This window comes from Photinus pyralis, unplaced genomic scaffold (assembly GCF_008802855.1).
Source record: "Photinus pyralis isolate 1611_PpyrPB1 unplaced genomic scaffold, Ppyr1.3 Ppyr1.4_LG7, whole genome shotgun sequence".
Lineage (NCBI taxonomy): Eukaryota > Metazoa > Arthropoda > Insecta > Coleoptera > Lampyridae > Photinus > Photinus pyralis.
The window spans coordinates 31,526,588-31,547,613 of NW_022170738.1; the positions used below are offsets into that span (position 1 = coordinate 31,526,588).

General features: G+C 35.8%; 4 protein-coding genes across 7 annotated transcripts; 3 read left to right on the top strand and 1 right to left on the bottom strand.

Moving 5' to 3' along the window:
- The first annotated feature begins 10 nt into the window (after positions 1-10).
- On the top strand, positions 11-2,975 carry LOC116176790. Of its 2 annotated transcripts, none has more exons than XM_031495547.1 (2): positions 11-839; positions 894-2,975. In XM_031495547.1, the coding sequence occupies exons 1-2, from the start codon at positions 395-397 to the stop codon at positions 2,594-2,596; spliced, it is 2,148 nt and encodes a 715-aa protein (XP_031351407.1). In that variant the 5' UTR covers positions 11-394; the 3' UTR covers positions 2,597-2,975. The 2 variants fall into 2 exon arrangements, with proteins under 2 accessions (XP_031351407.1, XP_031351408.1); XM_031495548.1 differs by having other exon boundaries at positions 11-213; positions 499-2,975.
- Positions 2,976-5,909: 2,934 nt separating this feature from the next.
- On the top strand, positions 5,910-6,920 carry LOC116176339 (anaphase-promoting complex subunit 10-like). 3 transcript variants are annotated; one of them, XM_031494855.1, is made up of 3 exons: positions 5,910-6,099; positions 6,146-6,307; positions 6,354-6,920. In XM_031494855.1, exons 2-3 carry the CDS (start codon positions 6,199-6,201, stop codon positions 6,851-6,853), a joined length of 609 nt encoding a protein of 202 aa, XP_031350715.1. In that variant the 5' UTR covers positions 5,910-6,099; positions 6,146-6,198; the 3' UTR covers positions 6,854-6,920. The 3 variants fall into 3 exon arrangements, with proteins under 3 accessions (XP_031350715.1, XP_031350714.1, XP_031350716.1); XM_031494856.1 differs by having other exon boundaries at positions 5,932-6,307; positions 6,354-6,590; positions 6,642-6,920; XM_031494854.1 differs by having other exon boundaries at positions 5,911-6,307.
- A 339-nt stretch (positions 6,921-7,259) lies between these two features.
- LOC116176177 lies at positions 7,260-18,913 on the top strand. The gene is made up of 10 exons (XM_031494655.1): positions 7,260-7,389; positions 7,512-7,659; positions 7,712-7,864; positions 8,970-9,139; positions 9,195-9,415; positions 18,029-18,234; positions 18,287-18,454; positions 18,501-18,619; positions 18,668-18,839; positions 18,894-18,913. The coding sequence occupies exons 2-10, from the start codon at positions 7,539-7,541 to the stop codon at positions 18,911-18,913; spliced, it is 1,350 nt and encodes a 449-aa protein (XP_031350515.1). The 5' UTR covers positions 7,260-7,389; positions 7,512-7,538.
- Positions 7,858-8,973, bottom strand: LOC116176337 (RWD domain-containing protein 2A). Its single transcript, XM_031494853.1, has one exon. It carries the CDS (start codon positions 8,932-8,934, stop codon positions 8,056-8,058), a length of 879 nt encoding a protein of 292 aa, XP_031350713.1. The 5' UTR covers positions 8,935-8,973; the 3' UTR covers positions 7,858-8,055.
- Positions 18,914-21,026: the final 2,113 nt, after the last annotated feature.

A 21,026-nucleotide genomic window follows, 5' to 3' on the forward strand; every position in this document is an offset into this window, starting at 1 on the left:
CCTGTAGGGGAACGTGGGGCAAAGTGGACCCTGGGGGCAAAGTGAAACTTACAAATAATTTTGAAGCTACTGGCTCCATCTCTGAGAGACTCGGCTAAGAACAATTAAATTCATCAGTCTAACTCTCTGTAAAGTTATTTTTTAACACTTCCATTAGGTAACCTCAAAATTAGTGAAAACTTATTTTCTGTGCATCCGTTGTAATAATACCTGGTAAGTAAATAACCTGTAACTTAAACTAGCATATCAAAAAATGGTTTCAAATCTAGTTTGCCTGTTTGTGTTATCATATGACATAAAACTTATGATCATACTTTGACATATAAATACAATTCAATATTAGTTTTTTATATTTAACCTATTAGATGCATGTGGGGCAAAATGAAATTTATTAATGGGGGCAAAGTGGAACAGATCCATGTGGGGCAAAATGAAATTTATTAATGGGGGCAAAGTGGAATGGTCCATATTTATAGGTGTATACATCTTGTATTTTAGAATAATGGTTCGAAAATATAATCGAAAGACCACCCAACAGAGTTGGAGTGAAGAGTCGATGAAAAGGGCTATAGAGGAGGTACTCGGAGGAAGTTTAACAGTCAAAAGTGCAGCGGCAGAATATAATGTGCCAAAATCGACCCTATTTAGAAGAGCAAAAAAAGGCAATGAAGAAAATGCCTCAACAGCTGCCAAAAAGGGATTAGGTCGTTTTAGAACTGTATTCAATGTGCAGCAAGAAGGGGAAATCTTAGAATATATTTTATTGATGGAAAAGAGACTCTTTGGTCTGAGTCAAATGGATTTGCGTTCACTTGCTTATCAATTCGCAGTAAGGAATGGTAAAATAGGAATATTAAATAGCTCTTATTTTAAGATTTACCAAAATTTTGCAGGTATTCCTAATAACTTCGATCAAAAATCAGGTTTGGCAGGACGTGACTGGATTCAGGGATTTTTGAAGAGACATCCACGACTATCCATGCGCTTACCAGAAAAAACGTCAGCTGCACGGGCATCAGCTTTCAATAGGCCTAACGTAACTAAATTTTTCGAACTCCTCGGAGAATTAATGGACAGGTACAAATTCTCAGCTAGTCATATCTACAATTGTGATGAGACAGGTATATCTACTGTACCGAACAAACCTGGCAAAATTATATCCCTGAAAGGGAAGAAACAGGTCGGAATATTATCTTCAGCAGAAAGGGGTACCCTTATTACTGTCGAAATATGTTACAATGCAGCTGGATTTTACATCCCACCACTGCTGATATTTCCCAGAGTGCGAAGAAATCCTCTTTTCGAAAAAGGTTTGCCTCCCGAGTCTCTTGTCGAGTGTCACCCAACAGGTTGGATGCAGTCACACATTTTTGCTCCAACTTGGTTTAACCATTTTCTTAAATACTCAAAACCGACAAAGGAGGAACCTGTTCTTCTCATCTTAGACGGTCACTCTACTCACACTAAAAACCTAGAACTGGTTCAAATGTCTAAAGAAAATAATGTGCACATCCTTGTAATTCCACCACACACTTCCCATCGGATGCAACCATTGGATGTGTCGTTTATGTTTCCACTGAGTTCGTATTATGGCCAGGAATGTAAAAATTGGTTGCGTAACAATCCTGGAAAGGTGGTTACAATACACGACAGTGGAGAATTATTTGGAAGAGCGTATCAACGAGCTGCAACCATACAAAATGCATTGAGTGGATTCAAAAATACAGGCATTTGTCCATATAACCCCGGAGTATTCCCCGACGATCTGTTTGAACCAGCTGAAACAACTAACAGAAAATCAAACAACGGAAACGGTGAAGAAGAAGATGCGCCAGAAAATGAAAGCAACACTCCTCCTGATCCCATAGAACGTACACCTTCACCTGGAACAGTTGAAAATATTCCACCACAGCCCAATGATGCAAATTCATCGCCGTTACCTGGCTGTTCTTATAAACAACAACAATCTCAGCAGTTATATTTCTCCCCACAGGACATAATGCCAATTCCAAAAGCTGATACGCAGAGACCAAAAAGGAACTATAAACGAGGGAAGACCATGATTCTAACTTCTACCCCTAATGTAGAGGAACTCAAGGAACACAATCGAGTGTGCCAATCGAGGAAGCCAAAGAATCTTGCTACACGGAAACTTTTTTCAGCTGCAAAAAAAGGGAAGAAGTTGAAGGTAATCCAAGAGTCGAGCTCAGATTCCTCTTTGCAAGAAAGTAAAGATCTATGTGATGACTCATTATCGAGTTGGAACGAAGACGATGTGGATGAAATATCAAAGCCTTTGCATCAATCCCTTGCTGTTGAGCAAGTGAACGTTGAAGATATTAAAGATGGAGATTTTTTAAAAGTAAAACTTGCTGATGTAAAAAGTAAAAGCACAAAAATATTTGTTGCTAAAGTTCAACAAATTGAGGATACAACAGTTACAGTCTCATTTATGCGCCAATATAGGCAAAACTTTGACACATACGTTTTTCCTGAGATACCTGATGAAAGTGAAATATTTTTCAGCGAAGTTGTCGGTCGTCTACTTAATCCTAAAATGCTTCGGCATGGCCAAATCAAGTTTGATATAAAGTAAATTTTTTTCAGCATTATTTTTTGTGAATTTTTGCGTATTATTATTGACAAATACATAATTAAATTAAATATATTGCTCGCCATCTTGTTGTATCATATTTATTTAGTTTCTTCAGTTTGCTACTTAGAGTTTCACTTTGCCCCAGGTTGGTTTTCACTTTGCCCCTTATAAGGGGCAAAGTGAAATTCTTGCGTATGTTTACTAAAAAAATTATATTCCGAACAATTTCAAATTTTATGCCCAATAGATATATACCGTATCTAAGTTAATAAATATACTAAAAGTCTTGAAGATAAGGAACTCTATAAATCAAAAAATTAATTTTTTATAAGGTGGTCTTTCTTAAGGTGTCCACTTTGCCCCACGTTCCCCTACAGGGGAAGGGTGGGCCAAAACCCACACTAACCTGAAACAAAGAAGGAGCTAAGGGAAGCCAAGGAAGAAGAAAACAGAGCCTATGAGAACACGAAATCAAGGAATTCGCCGAGGTCGCGAAGAACGTCGACAAACTCAGACCAATGAAGAGGAATGTGTACATGTAATGGTATAAACACATCAGAAAATACAAAAGGAGGAAACAAGGGGGAAACAGAAATATATACCAACGGCAGCGCGGGCGATGCTGGGACTACCCAAATTCCTAATCAACAGAACCATAAACGCGTGGCCAAGGGAGTATCCTAGTATACAATGGTTTTGGAAGAAAACCGAACACCAAAAGAAAACCAGGGGAATCAAACAAGGATCCCCAAGGATCTTCGGGATAGCACTTGACCACGCTATAGAACAAACGAGGATGGTGGTGAGGAACCTTAGCACAGGCGGCCAATTACAAATACCGACATTACTGGCGTACGCGGACGATCTACTCGTAATTGCGGATAATTTAGAAGACACTGAGGACTTCGTCCAGGCCAGTGAGGTACCAGGTACACCTGGAAATAGTGGACCTACAAATACACAACAAAATAGCTACATGATGACAAGAGTGCCAGGAAACAACATCCCTAGTACAAAGAAGGAGAGAAGACCGTAATAGCCGAGAAGGAGATACCCATGAAGCACAAGATCAAATATCTGGGAACGTACATAAGCAGCACCCTCAGCAGGCACAACGCAGTGAAAGACAGAATAACCAACGCATTCAGAATCACACACGGAATCTGGAACTTCTTACGAGAGAAGAAAATACCGGACAGCTTGAAAATGAGGATTTACAACACGATCATAGCACCGACAATCTTATACGGAATTAGCACTTCAGGGCTAACAAGGAGCAACATACGAACATTGAGGAGGGCGGAGTGAAAGGAACTCAGGATACTGCTGGAAAACAGCAACCTTACAAGAAATCAGAGAAGAGAACTACTAGAGAGAAAGACGATTACCAGGTAACTGAAGATGAGGTAGATGAGACACTGGGGACATACCAACAGGAGGAACAAAGACCATATCATAACGGGCTGCCAAGATTCTATGTACCTGGGAATGGAAGGTAGGCCGACCCTGCCACACATGGAACACCACCATAAACCAAACGGTAGAGGTCTCGGTGATTACCATGGGAAGATGGGAAGAGAAGAGTGGAGACAAACATCAAAGGAAGAAAGAAAGCAGAAGAATGCTAGAGGTGGAGGAAGAATCAGACACAAGGACAAGTAGCCAAGGGGAGGAGGAAAGGGCCTAACACGAAGAAAAACAGGGAAGGGAACGAGACCAAAACATAGAAACATCGGAAGCCAATGAACGCCCGGAGAAGAAGCTATCACTATTCACTAGAAAGCAGAGTTCCCTCTAAGGCAGAATACCAGTGGCGAAGCTGTGGCCGTACCCGTTCGGGTCGGATAACACCCAGTTAGCCGCCCCCCCACAACCCCCCCAATCCGCAATATCCACCACATTGTTTGGCATATGTCGCGGTCCAGCGCGATGGCAACAAAGTAGTGGAGAAACGTCCCTGATAGTGCCTACCAGGGACGCATCCTCACGACAGTTGACTAAATCCTGGGAGAGGCGGCGACGCCAGGCATATGTCAAAGTTTCAAGTTTCAAGTTTCAATACATGTGCATTGTGCAATAATAAATTGTACTTATCATTTAACGGTTGTAGTAAAATGCTGTTTATTTCTGCCAGTGTTTCAAAACCAATACAGATAAATATAACCCTATGAAGCTCGGTCGTAGCGATCATTAGTTACGCTAAATATAGCCCGGGCGCTAAAAACATAGCCCAAGGCCTGAATGAAGTACAAGGTAGTGATAGACAACAGTAAATATATTAATTTATTATGATTACAAAAATATAAAAAAGCCGACCCTCATTGAGGTAATCATCTGGATAATTTAAACAAAATAATACTAATAAATAGACAATGTGTTTGGTCTGATTGCGAATTCAATACAAAGGTATCCGGATGTATATGTTATTGTTATAGCAACAACATATCCTGCATATCGCTATAGAGTAAATAATTTACTCTATGATATCGTATAGTCCAATGGTTGGCACCATTATTAATCTTATTCGCGAAAGCTAAGATAATTATTGAAAAATAAACATCTAATAAGTGAAGGAAGTTCATTTAGATATATGTAGATATATAAACAAACACGTTGAAATCATCAAAATACCTATTAGAACTATGTAGGTATAATAACGCATTTCGACAACTTTTTTTAAACTCTAATTAAATATTAAAATAATCGATAATACCTACGCAGATTGAAAACACAAGTATCGAGTATACGTAATGAATTGAAAATATAGCTGAGTGGTTTTATTTACTTCATTGACGATGACTAAGTGTACCTATACTGTACAAGAAGAAGAAAAACATGCATGTTTCTAACTTTTTAATTTTCTAAAGCTATGCTATGGATATATTTAAACCCCTTTCGAAGCTCGGTTATAAAACCGGCCTACTTAACAATAGAAGGTATAGCTCTGCTACATTTCATTTTTACTATCTGGAAAATACGTATGATGAATTCACCACAATAAAAAAGGCACATATACAACGGTGACAATACTGGCCAATATGTAACCAATAAGGTAAGTAGTACTTATATTCCAGTGTAAGAGGAGAAACCAGGATTGTTACACCGTGGGAGAAACTAAAAGTTTGACTCACGCGTGTGTCGAGATTACACACGAGGCGTAGCCGTCTGTGGAGTGGTACACAAGTGAGGGATTTACGCAACATACACAACATTTTGCTTCCCGACTTCATGAGAGAAAATATTCTGTTAAAATTGGTGCCTTTGCGCAGGGCATTTTTCACTTTTAGTCATTAGTCATTAAACGATCATAATAGTGATATAGATAGCGGATTGAAAAATTGAGTTTGTCCATGCCCAGAGTAAAAACAATAATGTATGTTTATTTATTATGCCGAACTGATGCGTAAACAATTCATCACCCTGTATATTCCGTTGTCATTGCCGTAGTAGGGAAAAATAACTGTGACTTTTGCCACCGACCGCTTTAAAACAGCGAGATTAAGGTTATGGTAATAGTTTATAAACAACAATTTTTAAATGTAATCATAGATTAATAATTTTCATCTGATCGAATAAACACATTGGTCGGATACTCAATAATTATGACCACAAAGCAGTCGCAAGAAGTAGATCCTGTTAAAAATGAACGTATGGGAAACGTCCGTGAAGTTGGCTCTCAGGCAATCTGGAGCCTATCATCATGCAAACCTGGTAAATATACAAGAACCCTTCCTTACGTGTGCATAAACTTTCCTAGGATTTGGAGTGGAGCAGTTGAGAGATGATCGTACAGACACTTACTGGCAGTCGGATGGGCAACTTCCCCATTTAGTAAACATTCAATTTCAACGTAAGACTACTGTTAGCGACATTTTTATTTATTCGGAGTATAAGCTCGATGAAAGTTATACACCGAGTCGTATTTCAATAAGGATCGGTACACATTTTAACGACTTGCAAGAAATTGAAGTGGTTATGTTAACAGAACCCACAGGTATGGGAGTTGTGTTCTATCTAAGTAGCTTTTCTAATACTATCTGTATAGGTTGGGTGCATATCCCTATTAAAGATGTACACGATAAACCGATACGAATGTTTATGATTCAAATTGCCGTTACCAGTAATCATCAAAATGGTAGAGATACGCATATGAGGCAGATAAAGATTCACAGTCCTACAGAAGGTCGTGGAATTTCTATGGATAATTTCGCAAATTTTAGCAGTCTTGAATTTGTAAAGTATGCTACTATTAGATAATGTTGATGTATTATTTTTTTGTATAAAGAATTGTAGGAACATAGTTATTAAATTCCAATATGTTTTCTGTTTTTGTTTATTTGGTTGTATTTGCATTACCTTTATGGGCTTTCAAGATTTATATGATGCCTTGTGTTGCTGTTGATGGAATCTGTGTCAATTTAAGATTTTTATTTGAAGTATCATTAATTTTATCTTTCATGGTATTCTAATTAAAGGTCTCAACGAAAGGAACCCTATTTCTACCAACTATACCACCCTTCTTTCTGACCTCTTATCAAGAGAGGGAGTGGGGTTGAACTGGTTTCATCCTTCATGGTACTCCAATTATGCGTATATAAAGCATTATCAAGATATCGCCTAGGTACCTCTATGATTTCTCGACCCCACCAGAAAATTCATCACACTAAAACTTTTTCCTAACAAAGATCTCCTCATTTCAACTGATGAGGTCTATCTCATGGTTTGTAAAATATTTTCAAATGACATTCCTAAGTTTATAAAATGTGCAAAATTTACTTTTCGTTGGAGCAAAGGTAGGATTAGAAATGATAAATGGCACTTGTCAACAATGCAATATGGTTAAAGAAATTAGATAAGATTTTATTAAAGTCTATATAAAAATATACAAAAATTTACAATAGTTGCATATTTACAGTGAAACTCCACAGTGCCTTTAAGAATTATGTTGTTTCTACTTATTCTAATTTATCCTGCAAGAATTTTTTGTTATTTCCCAAGTGAAAATGTAGAACATCTAACCGACAATTTTTTTGCAAATCTTCAAGAACATCCTAACATAAAAGGTACAGTCGTACAAGTTAATAAAATTGTACGATTCATGAAAAATATTTTCAGGCAATACACTAGAAGAATCTGAAGCATTTATTAATAAACAAGTAGAAAATTATGTCGCACTAATTGAGCAGACCCATGGCACAATTGAGCATAGGTTACATAGACGAAGTTTACCTATTGATCATACAATTACGCTTATAAAAGATAATGCAGGTGAGTAAGTAACTTGGTAACCCAAAAATGTCCACTCACAAGTGTATATAAGTGTAATGCGATTCTGCTATAATTAACCAACAGCAACCAAAATATTTGAATTTTAGAACTACTTATACTAGGTACATTTTTCCTCCTAAAATATTTATGTACAAGTTGAGCAAATGGTTAGACTCCAAAAAAATTTACACTCAAAACGCAGAGTTATTCCTTGAATCAACACCAAAAAGATCCTTAAAAATATAATCACAATTATGCATCCCCAAAAACTTGTGTAACTCTCCCATATCCATGTGATTGCACTTAACATCACGATTTTGAAAGATCTTTTCCTCGAAGTTATCGAATTTTAAAAAGCTTCCCTCCTTACCCCCCTTACACTCCTCGCTAATTTTACAAAAAATCCGTTTCCAATTCATCGACTTAATCGCCTGCCACCACTCCTCGCAATCCCTCTTGTACCCTTCCACGCAAATAACTCCCGGCTTACCGGGCAAACAAAATCCGGTTAGTTTCAGTTGACTCGCCAAGTCCACAATTTCCCGTCGTTTCGTTTTACTGTAGATATGATGGGAGTAAATCCACAGACGAATGAGTTCATCACTCTCTTCCACTTTCTTCACCGGTACTTCTTCCTCTAACTCCACAAAACAAGATGCGTTGTCTTGTAGCCAGGAAATGGCGGAAAATATACAGACTTCACCCTTCTCCAGCTTGCCAATGTAGTCGGACATTCCCTTGTTTATTTTGGCATGTTGTTCCCGGTTTAGTTTATGGTTTCGAATATAAATGTCCGGTTCGACATCCGGATACTCGTGTGATAGATTTATGCAGAACTCGTATTTGAGATTTTCGATCGACAGATTTATTGTGATGTCCAGAAACGGCGGTATGATGTCGTTCGTTCCGTTTACGAAATTCCTAATTTCCCGTAACGCGTTGAAGTCGTCCACGCGAATTTCACCCGGATTGTAGAACATCGACTCCAACATTTCGAGCTCGGAGAGTTGTGTTCGGAGATTTTCCGTTAATTTTACGCGGCTGAGGGGTGTATCAAAGACAGGTTCCATTTGAGCTGCAATTCAATAAAAAATTATATTTGCAGGAATTTACGTATTAGACGGAGTTATCCCCGAATATGGCATAAAAGTTCAACTACCCAAAGATATACATTTATTCAGCTATGAAACTGAAGCCGGCGAAGCATGGTATGGGGCAGCTTTAGAGACTGTAAATGGAACAGTAGGAAATGATTTAGTAATCTTTAAGTATGAGGTAATTAAAGTATAACAAAAACGACCGAAGCATATACCGCTATGCACTTTTTTAGAATCGCCAATTTAGTCTTATAAACAAAATACCAGTCCGAAATGGGGTAAGATTGGCTACAATTTCTATTGATGGGGGAGTATGTATAATTGTGGCAGAAAATAATGCTATTGGTGTCAAGATGCACAACAAGACGCAAGTGATCAAATTTATTCCTAGCACAGGCCAATTGACCCATATACAGTTTTTGGATGCCGAGTATGCAAGCGATGTGGCTTTGTGGTAATGTTCTTAATTTTTGTGTATGAAATTTTTACAAATCACCATGCCATTGATGTTTATTTATGGATGAAAGAGTAAGCCTATTAATTTTAAATCACCTTATATAATGCTATTTGACTTTTCCATTAATCATACACACTAATACCTATAATCAATGGTTTAATTCAAAAGACTAGTTTAACTAAAGCTCCCAAAAAAACACCCTCTATATTTCATTAGATCTCTTCCAAATGTAAGGGTTTTCTTCAATATGAGGATTCTGAATTCCATAATCTTCAAGTTACCCCCTATGAGGTCTTGATCTAAAGTTATTATTCTTGGCCATTTAGGCTGATATATCGCAACACTGAATGACTACTATACAGGGTGGTGACTTGCGTAACGCATCATAGGGATTTCAATGTAAAATTCATAACATGCGATTATTGGCTCCCCAAATTATTTTAGAGCAAAAATGTATTAAGTTTTTTTGTAGAAAAAAATTTTTTACGTCAATCAACCGTATTAGTTTTCAATTTTTTGCATAATAAAGACGGAAATTTGGAAAAATAAAACCCCCAACTTTTTCAATAATCTGCGCTGGCATGGAATTTTCTAAAACAAAAAGATATCCAGTTATCAATTAGCAGCAGTTCGAAATGGATTTTATGATCGACTTGGTTACTGTATTACAGTTAATGGTGACATATTCGAACATTTATTGTAGATTGTTATATTAGGAAACCGTTTTTAGTAATTTGGTATTTCTTTATGTTGAATTCGTTGTTCTAAATATAATACTTTTTGATAGAATTTGATTTGTTTTATAGCAGACATTCCATGGCATGACGGATATTGGCGTATAGTTTTGTATTATAAAATTCCATGGCATCACAGATTATTGAAAAAGATGGGGGTTTTATTTTTCCCATTTTCCGTCTTTATTATGAAAAAATTGAAAACTAATACGGTTGATTGACGTAAAAAATTTTTTTCTACAAAAAACCTTAATACATTTTTGCTCTAAAATAATTTGGGGAGCTAATAATCGCATGTCATGAATTTTACATTGAAATCCCTATGATGCGTTACGCAAGTCACCACCCTGTATAACAAGCTAAGGATTATTGCAAATGCACAGCTAAAGACAATAATTTAAGGGCCGAGAGCAATGAGTTGTAAGGCATGACGAAATCGTTTGGAAAGGGGGTTGCATAAATATCAAGATTTTGGAGTTGGATAGGAGCCAAAAGCAAGGGTTTTTATTTATGTATCAGATGCCCTGTACACCAAGGAGTAGTAACAGATATTGACCTTTATATGGTGTAACGTTTTATTCAACTGGATAATTAGTTGTCAAATAAAACAGAAACAAATATGGTTCAATATAAGTGTGACCTATATACTGAAATGTAGGATTAATTTTTATCAAAGCTGGCGCGCATGCGCAAATCCGATAACCAAACAAAAGAAAGTGCGCTTGCGTAAGCATAGACATTTTTATATTTTTTCCACTTAACTACTGTGCGATCAAAAATGAGTTGCTATCAAGTCACCTTTGGAATTTTTGTTTACATGAGAAATTGTACTTAACTTGAACTTTCAAAGGCTACTCGACAGCAACTCATTTTTGATCGCCCGTTACTAAACAAACCAATTAATTAATTAAACTAATAACTTCTTTGTCCTCTTTTTTTCAATAATATCCTTAAATATGAAAAAAATAACTTCAATTTGTCTTATACAAATTTCAAAATATCTTTTTTTTATCGAATGCAGCAATTTAAAAACAGATAGATTACTTTTTCTAATTTTTTCAAATATTAGGTATAAGGGATAATTATTTCTAATCCATTATCGAGAGCAATTTGGCTGAGTTCAAGCTTGAATCTGCGTGTGAAGAACCCGCACCAATAACTTTTAAATAATATTGAGTGCCTAGCTATTATACGACTTTTCCAATCAAAACTAGTACCTACCTACCTACCTTTCACAGAAAGGGGAATTTTATACTTCTCAATTCCTCAATTATGCTACTTTGTTTGCAATACAGTACTCCAACGGAGATTTACGTTTATTTAAACTCCTTTTACCTGTAATAACAAACACAATTTCTATGCAAAATAATGTATTGAAAGAAATAACAATGATTAATACTACATACTACAAATGGCACAGACTATGAAAGTGAATACTGATTTCAGTTCATTCTCTAAGGAAGCTTCGATTCATTACTTTCAGAGTATAAAATATGCGCATCCTGGCATGAAGAGTCAATACGAACTTCAGAGGAAACTCGTCACAGGGATGTTGGAAGGATGCGCCTGCATATTTGTTCAAGAGATGCAATACGACGTTGTCGCTTATGGCAGCTTTCCTGAACTCGTTTTTAAATAGAGTGTTTAAAGACCTAATGAATAGCACAAACAATTCATGTGGGGAATCAGTTTCTAACTGGCGAATGAAAAACTGCTCATCCAGTGCATCATAATCATTCGCGAACTGCTGGCATACTTCGCACGAGTGTACAACCAGACTCCTTCTTATTAAATAGCCACACATATACTTCAAAGAGTTTAACTCGACAATATTCGCATGACGATATTGCAAATGACGATCATCGATGTACATCACCCTCTTGGTATATTTTTTGGTGTTTGTATTGCGAGCTGCTTTCATTCGTTGAATAAATTTCGCATACTTTAGATCATAAGATTGTGACTCCGAATGTATAAAATCTACCGAAAACTGGCATGCAAAACTCTTATAAAACTGAATTGGTGTCAGACTACTTGTGCTTTTAGTGCTTCTTTTAACTGCATTGAAAAATTTATCCATACCATCTTGATTTAATCTTCGTGTAAGTAAAAACTCAAAACCTTCTCGCTTTAGCGTCTTCCATAGTAATCTAACAGCCTCTATTGTTATCTCCCAGCATCTGAGAGATGATATTTTACTGGTCACATCCTCTCCACTAGGCGATAATACTTGTACTCCTCTTAAATACTCCAGTGCTTCCCGTAGGAGTTCTCTTTGAGAAATTGTATTTTTGAATCCCCTTTTATATTTTAGGTCATTTCGAAGACGATTTGAGTTCAAGAGGTCAAACAGCTTATCAAATCTATCTAAAAATACGCAGGTGTGCTTAGCTTCAGCTGGCATTAGGGGTGTTAACCCTCTGCTAAACATATTGATACCAGCAGCCATTTTATTACTCAATAATTGAACTGCGTATCTTAAATCCCACTTCCAGACATTGCTAAGGCGTATGTGGGCATCGGTTAACCGATATGCGAAATTGATATTTGCTTCTTTATCACGTTTATAAAAAAGGTCTACATATTCCCATGATGCTTCTTCTTCTCCGTATATGAAATTATTTCTTTTAAAAGTGTTTCTAGTGGACTTCATCAATTGAGGTGGATCAAAAATGTAAAACACCTTGTGAGATTCGACATAAAAGTACGGTTCTTCTGGACTTACATTTAGGATTTTTGCCAGTTGGACAAATTTGGAATTGATACCAGATATAAAGTTGACAACTTTAATACCAAATCGATTCAACAAGCGAATTGATTTCATTAGTAAAACTCTCATGTGGGTAACTTTAAATGAAGAGTTTGAGTAGAAGTACGCAATTGGCTGCTTCCATTTAGTAAATATACTCTGAGCCAGTATAACAAATACTTTAGTTGCTGGTTTAAAGACTTTCCCATTGCCCGCATCTTCCCAGCCAATGATCTCATCTCTATTGATGTTGTAAAATAAATTTGGTGTAAGCGACATTTCGTTCATGGTAAGTGAACAAAACCTGTCTAGAGGTTTGAGAGCCGATACTTTCGCTTCAAGAAAGTCCACAGTCTTATCTTGCAGCCCAGGTTTAAATACGATCGCACTTGCCATATTTTTCAGGGCGTTTCTCGATGGGAGTTTATAGATCTCTGCCAATAGCGAGTACGCTAAAGGACAGGTAAAATAGAAATATGTACAAAATTTCTTAAATTCATCACTATATCTTCCAGGCTTGAGATTCTTTTCACGTTCATACGCAATTATGGTAAACAGTCTCATAGTTTCCTTTGGCCAAATCATAGACAGTGCTTTTATAAACGCGTCCACTGAATCCGTGCACATATCAAGCGCATCTCTCAGTTCGAAAGGGGTGGGTTTTCTTTTTTTGAACACTTGAGGACGACGCATCTTACGAAGACGTGCTTTCAACTTACGCTTTTGAGCCGCAAGTTTCCTGTAGGTAACCTTCATTTTTTTAAGTTCAGATAATAACGCGATTTCTTCGTCATCCTCTTGCAACGCATCAACTTCATCCCACTCGTCATTGGACAACTCTGCAATAATGAATTTAACAAATAAAGTGGTTCAATATAATATACCATCTGAGTCAGACTCCCCCAAGGGTACCATTTCATCTTGGCCTATGCTACAATGCGCAGTAGCATTGTCTTGTGGTATTTCTAAAAGGAATGTGGGTCATATTTGAGAAAATAGTCAAAATTACACATACCATCTTCTTCTGATATCTCTCCACACACATCAGGCCCTTGCGTTTCCATGCTGCTATATCCAAAACGCGATTATATGTAGCACAAAGAAACACCTAAAAAACAAACATTACAGAATACTTGCTTGAAGGGAGGGGTATATAGAACTATATGCAGAATGTTCCTAAATTTGATGTAAATACGGAAGGGGTTTATTATGTGGCTTATTTTATGATTAAAAGTTCGTATAAACATAGGTCAATCAATTAATCATTTCATTTTCCATGTAGACTACATAATATGTATAATATATAAGAGAATAGGAACGTAAAAAAAAATAAATAGACAATAAATGATACGTGCAATCACGGAAGTTAAATGTACATAGAGCGTCTTAAGAATTGGCGAGGTATTTTTTAATACTGTAAAACGGGTGGTCAATGAGGAACTTTTTTAGATATTTTTTAAATGGGCGATGAGAGGACAGATTCTTGGCTTCTTGTGGAAGATGGTTGAATAGCTTTATCATCATATATTCTGGCGATTCTTCGAATAGCGTTGTGCTGTGTGGAGGTACAGTGGGGTGTCCGCAAACGCTTCCTTTGCCATTGGTAGTGAAAATCTATAGGGCGTTTTTTCAGGAGTCATGTTCTACCCTTGAACTTTTTTTGTAGATTTAAAATTGGAATTTGCTTTTTTGTTTTTTTCTGAAAACTTTTTGCTTCTTGTAATTTTTTCGTATTTGCAACCGTTATCGAGAGAAAAATTAAAAACCCATTTTCCCTAGTGGGCTATTAATAATAAATGTAAAATTTTTAGAATAATCCATTAGGCACTGGATTTGTTTGGAGAATTTCTTGTTTTTACTGGTCTTGAAAGTTCGAAATTGAACTTGTAACTTATTGTGTTTGTATATGTAAATTAAGGGTTTAATTTGTAAAGTGTACAGTGAAATTATAACACTCTGTAGATCGGTACCGAAGCGATTCTAGACCTATGTTTATATCAACTTTTAGTCATAAAATAAGCCAAAGAATTAGCCCCTTCCGTATTAATACCATATTTAGGAACACTACCCTGTAGATAGTACAATATCGAACAGGCAAAACAATGTTTGGAATCATTATGAATTCTAATGGTATATCTCAGGGATAAACTATGAGTCCTCTATTATTCCTGCCTTTACAAAAATATACAAATAATGATCCCCAAAGAAATAAAATAATTAATCTTCCAAGACCTTTCCAATTATTTTTGTAAGCATATAGATTTCAGAGTACTTAGGCCAACATAATAGTTGTCAACAACCCGTATTACTACGTCAAGGGCGCTGTGTAAGATCCACATCAGCGATCTGGAACCTAGAGAAAAGGGGATTTAGAGAAAGATGATGCCTTGGAATAGCATTTTCAAACGTTTCTTAATCAAAAACCAATTGAAAAAGTGGTTAAAAAAATAAACGGGTAACTAGATTTCGAGTGAAAAACTTTTGTAGTGTCAACATTTTGCAAATTCTGTGCACCCTGTATACATATTAGGTAAGACATAGTAAAAATAGGTCTTACGAAAATCTTGAAAATAATGGGTCGTTTCGCTTGCATGGCAAACAATAATATTGCGAGAAAATTTACTAAAAATTAAAAAAATGTAAAAACCCCACACAGTACACCATAAGTCCCGCAACGGTCGAATATCTCGGATATCTATGAACGGAAAAACGGAACTTGAGTGGAAATAATCCAAATTTATTTTTAAATAAAACACCCTGTATATTTTATATATTTTTTAATACACAATAAAAAAATCACATTCACAAATACTAGCAAAAATGTCTATCTTTAATAGAAAACACAGAAAAATAATTATTTTAAGAAATGAGAAATATCACATCGGCCCTGCAAAACATAATAATATTGTTGTTGAAACTTAAGTGGAATCAAATGATAAGTAATTTAATACTTTACTCAAACGCAACAGAAATGCTAAATACATACTTTTCAACGCCAATGTGATTTTTTAATTTCTTAAAACAATTATTTGATTGCTGCAGGTATTTTTTAACGTGGTTTTTTCTTGTGTATTTAAAAATAAAAAATATACAGGGAGTTCTATTTACATTCTTGGTTATTGCCGAACAAATTGACTCGGACCGTTGTTGGACACCCTGTATAACTGGACTATTTTATTTTATGTATTTCAATTTGTACATGAATTTAATTATTTTTAGGGAATTTCTAAAAAAAATAAAAAATGTATATTGTGGCCACTTTGTTCGTCCGCCCGTGTGTACCTATGGCCGTGCCAGATTGAGAGTGAGCTTCCTATAAAAACAAAATCGCGTGTCAAAAAAATGCGCGAACGAAAATAAAAATACGTAAGCCAAAGCAAAAATATTCAAATTAATTAATATGACAGCCAGATGTTTAGTTTTATTTTATTATTTTTGTTGCAAAAATTAGGCGCCCTTCAGCAGAGGTTTTGTCATTTAAAAGTAGACAGAGAAAAATAATACATGTGTCTACTGCTTAATAAATAGGTAGCACTGTATATCTACATTTAGAATTTTTGACATACTTTAATTTTTATATCAAGAGTGACTTTTTGAGCCAAAATCATAAATGCCATTCTTTAATCGTCGTCATTTCTTTAGCCCTAGATTGTTTTTTCGTCGCCATGACGAAGAGTCATGGCCAACTAACAAAAAAACCTAAAACTGTACTTTATTTTTACCGTAGAAAAACTAAAGTCAATATTTTGAACAAATTTTTGGAGTAGAGTACATTATATAAAGTTACCCATAGAGTTACCCTCATTTTTGTGTTTCATAAAATGTCATAAAAATAAATTAACAATTTTTTCAATGTAATTGTTGGCTTATGAACCCCCTGTATTTATTTATAATCAAAATATCAACATTAACCCGCTAAAATGGAACCTCTTCTAACAGGCAACCACCCACAATTAAACAATAACGGTTCTCATATAGAATGACAATTATGATTGCAGCCGCAAACGTCATTTTGAACAAGACATGCCAAAAACGGATAAATGAACATTATACGCATTTTACGTATGTAAAAGTGAAATAATATAATATATAGGGGTTTTCACTTAAAATGAGTAAAATGGCATCAGGTATAACTGGAAGTGTCACCAACATGGAGATATTTTAGATGAATTTCTCTTATCAGCATTAATATATTGTCAAATTTTCTAAATATTCTGAGGCCTTCTTTTCAATATAGATAGCAAAGGAAAAAACCCAAATGAGAAAGCGGGTGAATAGATAAAGCAAAACGTCTTATTGCACTAAGAATTCACTTACCTTGTTAGGTACACAATTTACAAAAGAACGATGAAATACCTACGTTTATAGAGTTCAAAACACAAAAATCCGAAATAAACACCGTGTTAACTACAAGAAGCACCCATAGATATGCACACTTGAACCCGAAGGAAATAAAAAAATGAAAACAATATACATAAAACACATTTAAAAGATTAAGTATGTCTTTTTTTAAATGCTGATTTTCAAAAAATTCGTGAATTGTTTTTAATCGCTTAGAAAGCAGCCTCAAATCAGGGTAATGTGGCAAACATTTTTCCCAGATTTTTGAAAAACGCTCAAAGATACAATTTTTGGCAACAAAGCCAGCATCAGTCAGGCTTAATACACAAATAACCATAATTGTCAAATGAAAGCGTTGTTTAAGCATAACATTGAGTCCCAATTTCTGAGTCTAGTTTTTTTTACCGCGTTACAGTTAACTTTATAGAGAATCTGATCAAGTTAAAAGCAAACAATTAGTTTGTTGTTAGAGCAGGTTTTGTGTGTGATTTCTGAAAACAACAACCTCAGAACGTCCCAAAACAACACCAACACTGGCGTAAGACTATGCCCGCAAATTTGCACCGTGATTATATCTTCATATCCTAATATGGATAAAAAAGTAGAAACTTACTGCAAGATGAGTATAATCTTTCGCAATATTTTAAATTCCGAAAATGTAAAATAACGGCAACAGCATGGCGCATTCAACCGGACGCGAAATTGTTTTATGTAATTTTATGCATGAGTGCGACGTCGCGTAATTGCTTAGTTGTATGACATTGCATTTTTTTTTATTTTCACTAGGACCGAACATAATGAAATTTTTATGACACTGGCAACCTACATGAAAAGTGAAGATCAATACGAAGTTAACCAACCCATCTACCAATGGCTTGGTCGACATTTCGACACGATCGGCTACATTAAAACATACGGGGCAAAAAAGGTAACCCCTTTCATCATAGGCAATGGCCATTATCTTGCCGTGGCCAATTTTCAAAATAATTTTGGTAAGAAAAACTTTCTTGTCAATCGGTAGTGCTCTCAGTGTTACTGTTTCAGGTAACACAAACATCTATTCCGAGATATATAAATATAATAGACACTTGGAGAGATTTGAAAGTTACCAGAAAATTTTAACAACAGCAGCGGTCGATGTTAAACATTTTGCTTTCAAAGGAGAAAAGGGAGCGGAGCATTTTTTGGTATTCGCAAATTTCTTCGAAGCAGGTAGGGGATACCGAACGAACGTCCGCAGTTGACACAGATATTGCAGGAATTAATGGAAGTAGAAGTTACGAGACCATCTCAATCGTTTACAAATATGTAGATCAATTTTTTATACCATTCCAGAGCTTTAAATTGAATGGCGTTACACAGTGGCTTCCCGTGACAGTAAGATTCAAACTGGGGCAGGCAAGTACTAACAAGTTTACTTTCAAGGGTCCCCTTGGCGAATTTGCATTACTGGCAGCTTGTGAGTTTGACGGGTTGAAAGTCTTTCAATACGACGGTTGGAGGTTTACGGAATCTAACGTTCAATACACCAGTGAAGCATTTACCAAAGGAATCTTGTCTATGAAGGCATACAACCTGGACAACAAAATCTTTGTTGGTAAGATTTCATCATCAACTTTGAGTTCTTGTGTACATTCCATTAATTTTGCAGATCTTGGTTTCAGTTTGTGAATACTTTTGTTCAGATATATTGGTCTTTATTGCTATATTGTGTGTTTTAAAGTTAATACATTCCCTAATGTATTGCCGAAAGTTGTAGACTTGCGCGAGTAAAACGTCTTTTCTGATATTAATTACAATAACTAGATCCCGCGGTTTTGCATTACACGCCGTTTTGTATTGGTTTACCGTTGAGTAATTTTCGATCAATTCGCTTAATCGTTCTGAAAATGTCGATTGGGTTTGTCTTGCAATATTCTATGGTAAAAGATATTTTATTCGGTTCAAAGGACCAATATCTTGAAGTGCTCGCTTTTAACAAGTGTCATCGTACCTATAGGTGATAAAAATGAATGATTTTTAAGACTACACTAGCGTCGGTTTATTTTGAACTTTGCCGAAAACGTGTATTTTCAGCTGTTTCTTCGGTTTTCGATACTTTGTGTTACTTCATTCCGTCCTTCGCTATCGATGGTAAGGACGACTCTGTTATAATTTCACTCTGTTTCTTTAGCATTTATCGTATACGGTATCAAAACGTGTAACGAATTTAATGTAAAATTATTACTATGTTTACGTTTGTTGAGGGTTAATACACTCTGGCCGCAGTTATGGCCAAAAAAATATTATGTTTTTCAATCAACTCGGATAGTGCAGCGATAACATCAATGGCGTACGTGCGTATTTAGATTATTTTTTCGAATACTTAGAGGGGGAGGGGGGGGGGGGGCAGTTGCGCCTCTTAATCAGAAGTTTTATGCCATTTTTCTTCGATTAAATTCAGTGGTAAAGCAAAATCTTCATTTATTCACAAATTTCGTACGCAACACGGAAGAACATTTTGATTTCATGGCAAGAAAAAACATTTTATGCCATTTGTGTTTGATTAAATGCGAGGTTAAGTGGTAGATGAAAATGTTCATTTATTCAGAAATTTCGTCGGAAAAATGGCAACGAGTAAATTTGTTTATAATGATGCGTCCGAGCATTTATTGGGTCATGAATTCTGGACCTATTACTTTCATGCAAAAGTTGTATTTAAAAAACCTCAAATAATTCAAAAACCGTGTTCAGTTTAGTCCCATGGCCACATACCAAATTTTGTGAGGATTGTTTTCCCATTCAAATTAAAGAGGTATAACTGGAAGAGTCTAACTGTCCCGCTTCAGATTTCAAGGTTTTTTTTGGTTGCTAGTCCATAACTTTTGATTGAGAAGTCCGATCGAAAAAGTACGAATTGTTTTGGATTCTACGCACCAAAATTAATAAAAAAAGTGTTTTCTCGAGAAATTTTGGTGCAGTCAATTTTTGGTAAAAAAGGAAGGTTATACACTGCCTTTTTTTTGAGCCCCGAAAAAAAATTGTCTCAGACCGACCCGAAAAAAAATTTTCTTATAGAATGTGGCCTGTAGAATCCATAATTTCAAACAGTTCCAAGATTGGGCTACTAGTTCAAAAGTTACAGCCCTTTGAATTTCTTTCGAAATTGGTTTAAGTCCATAACTTTTGATTGAGAAGTCCGATCGAAAAAGTACGAATTGTTTTGGATTCTACGGATCAAAATTAATAAGAAAAAGTGTTTCCCCGAGAAATTTTGGTGCAGTCGATTTTTGGTAAAAAAAGGAAGGTTATACACTGCCTTATTTTGAGCCCCGAAAAAAAAATTGTCTCAGATCGACCCGGAAAAAAAATTTTCCTTATAGAATGTGGCCTGTAGAATCCATAATTTCAAACAGTTCCAAGATTGGGCTACTAGTTCAAAAGTTACAGCCCTTTGAATTTTCTTTCGAAATTGGTTTCTAGTCCATAACTTTTGATTGAGAAGTCTGATCGAAAAAGTACGAATTGTTTTGGATTCTACCCACCAAAATTAATAAGAAAAAGTGTTTTCCCGAGAAATTTTGGTGCAGTCGACTTTTGGTAAAAAAGGAAGGTTTATACACTGCTTTTTTTTGAGCTCTGAAAAAAAAATTGTCTCAGATCGACCCGGAAAAAAATTTTCTTATAGAATGTGGCCTGTAGAATCCATAATTTCAAACAGTTCCAAGATTGGGCTACTAGTTCAAAAGTTACAGCCCTTTGAATTTTCTTTCGAAATTGGTTTCTAGTCTATAACTTTTGATTG

Excerpts from the sequence above, each read along its gene's own strand:
- LOC116176339 (XM_031494855.1), top strand. The coding sequence starts at position 6,199 with ATGACCACAAAGCAGTCGCAAGAAGTAGATCCTGTTAAAAATGAACGT. Across the intron at positions 6,308-6,353 it reads CCTATCATCATGCAAACCTG|GATTTGGAGTGGAGCAGTTG; the intron begins GTAAATATACAA and ends AAACTTTCCTAG.
- LOC116176790 (XM_031495547.1), top strand. The coding sequence starts at position 395 with ATGGGGGCAAAGTGGAACAGATCCATGTGGGGCAAAATGAAATTTATT. Across the intron at positions 840-893 it reads TCAATTCGCAGTAAGGAATG|GTATTCCTAATAACTTCGAT; the intron begins GTAAAATAGGAA and ends AAAATTTTGCAG.
- LOC116176337 (XM_031494853.1), bottom strand. The coding sequence starts at position 8,934 with ATGGAACCTGTCTTTGATACACCCCTCAGCCGCGTAAAATTAACGGAA.
- LOC116176177 (XM_031494655.1), top strand. The coding sequence starts at position 7,539 with ATGTTGTTTCTACTTATTCTAATTTATCCTGCAAGAATTTTTTGTTAT. Across the intron at positions 7,660-7,711 it reads AGAACATCCTAACATAAAAG|GCAATACACTAGAAGAATCT; the intron begins GTACAGTCGTAC and ends AAATATTTTCAG. Across the intron at positions 18,620-18,667 it reads CACAGTGGCTTCCCGTGACA|GGTCCCCTTGGCGAATTTGC; the intron begins GTAAGATTCAAA and ends TTTACTTTCAAG.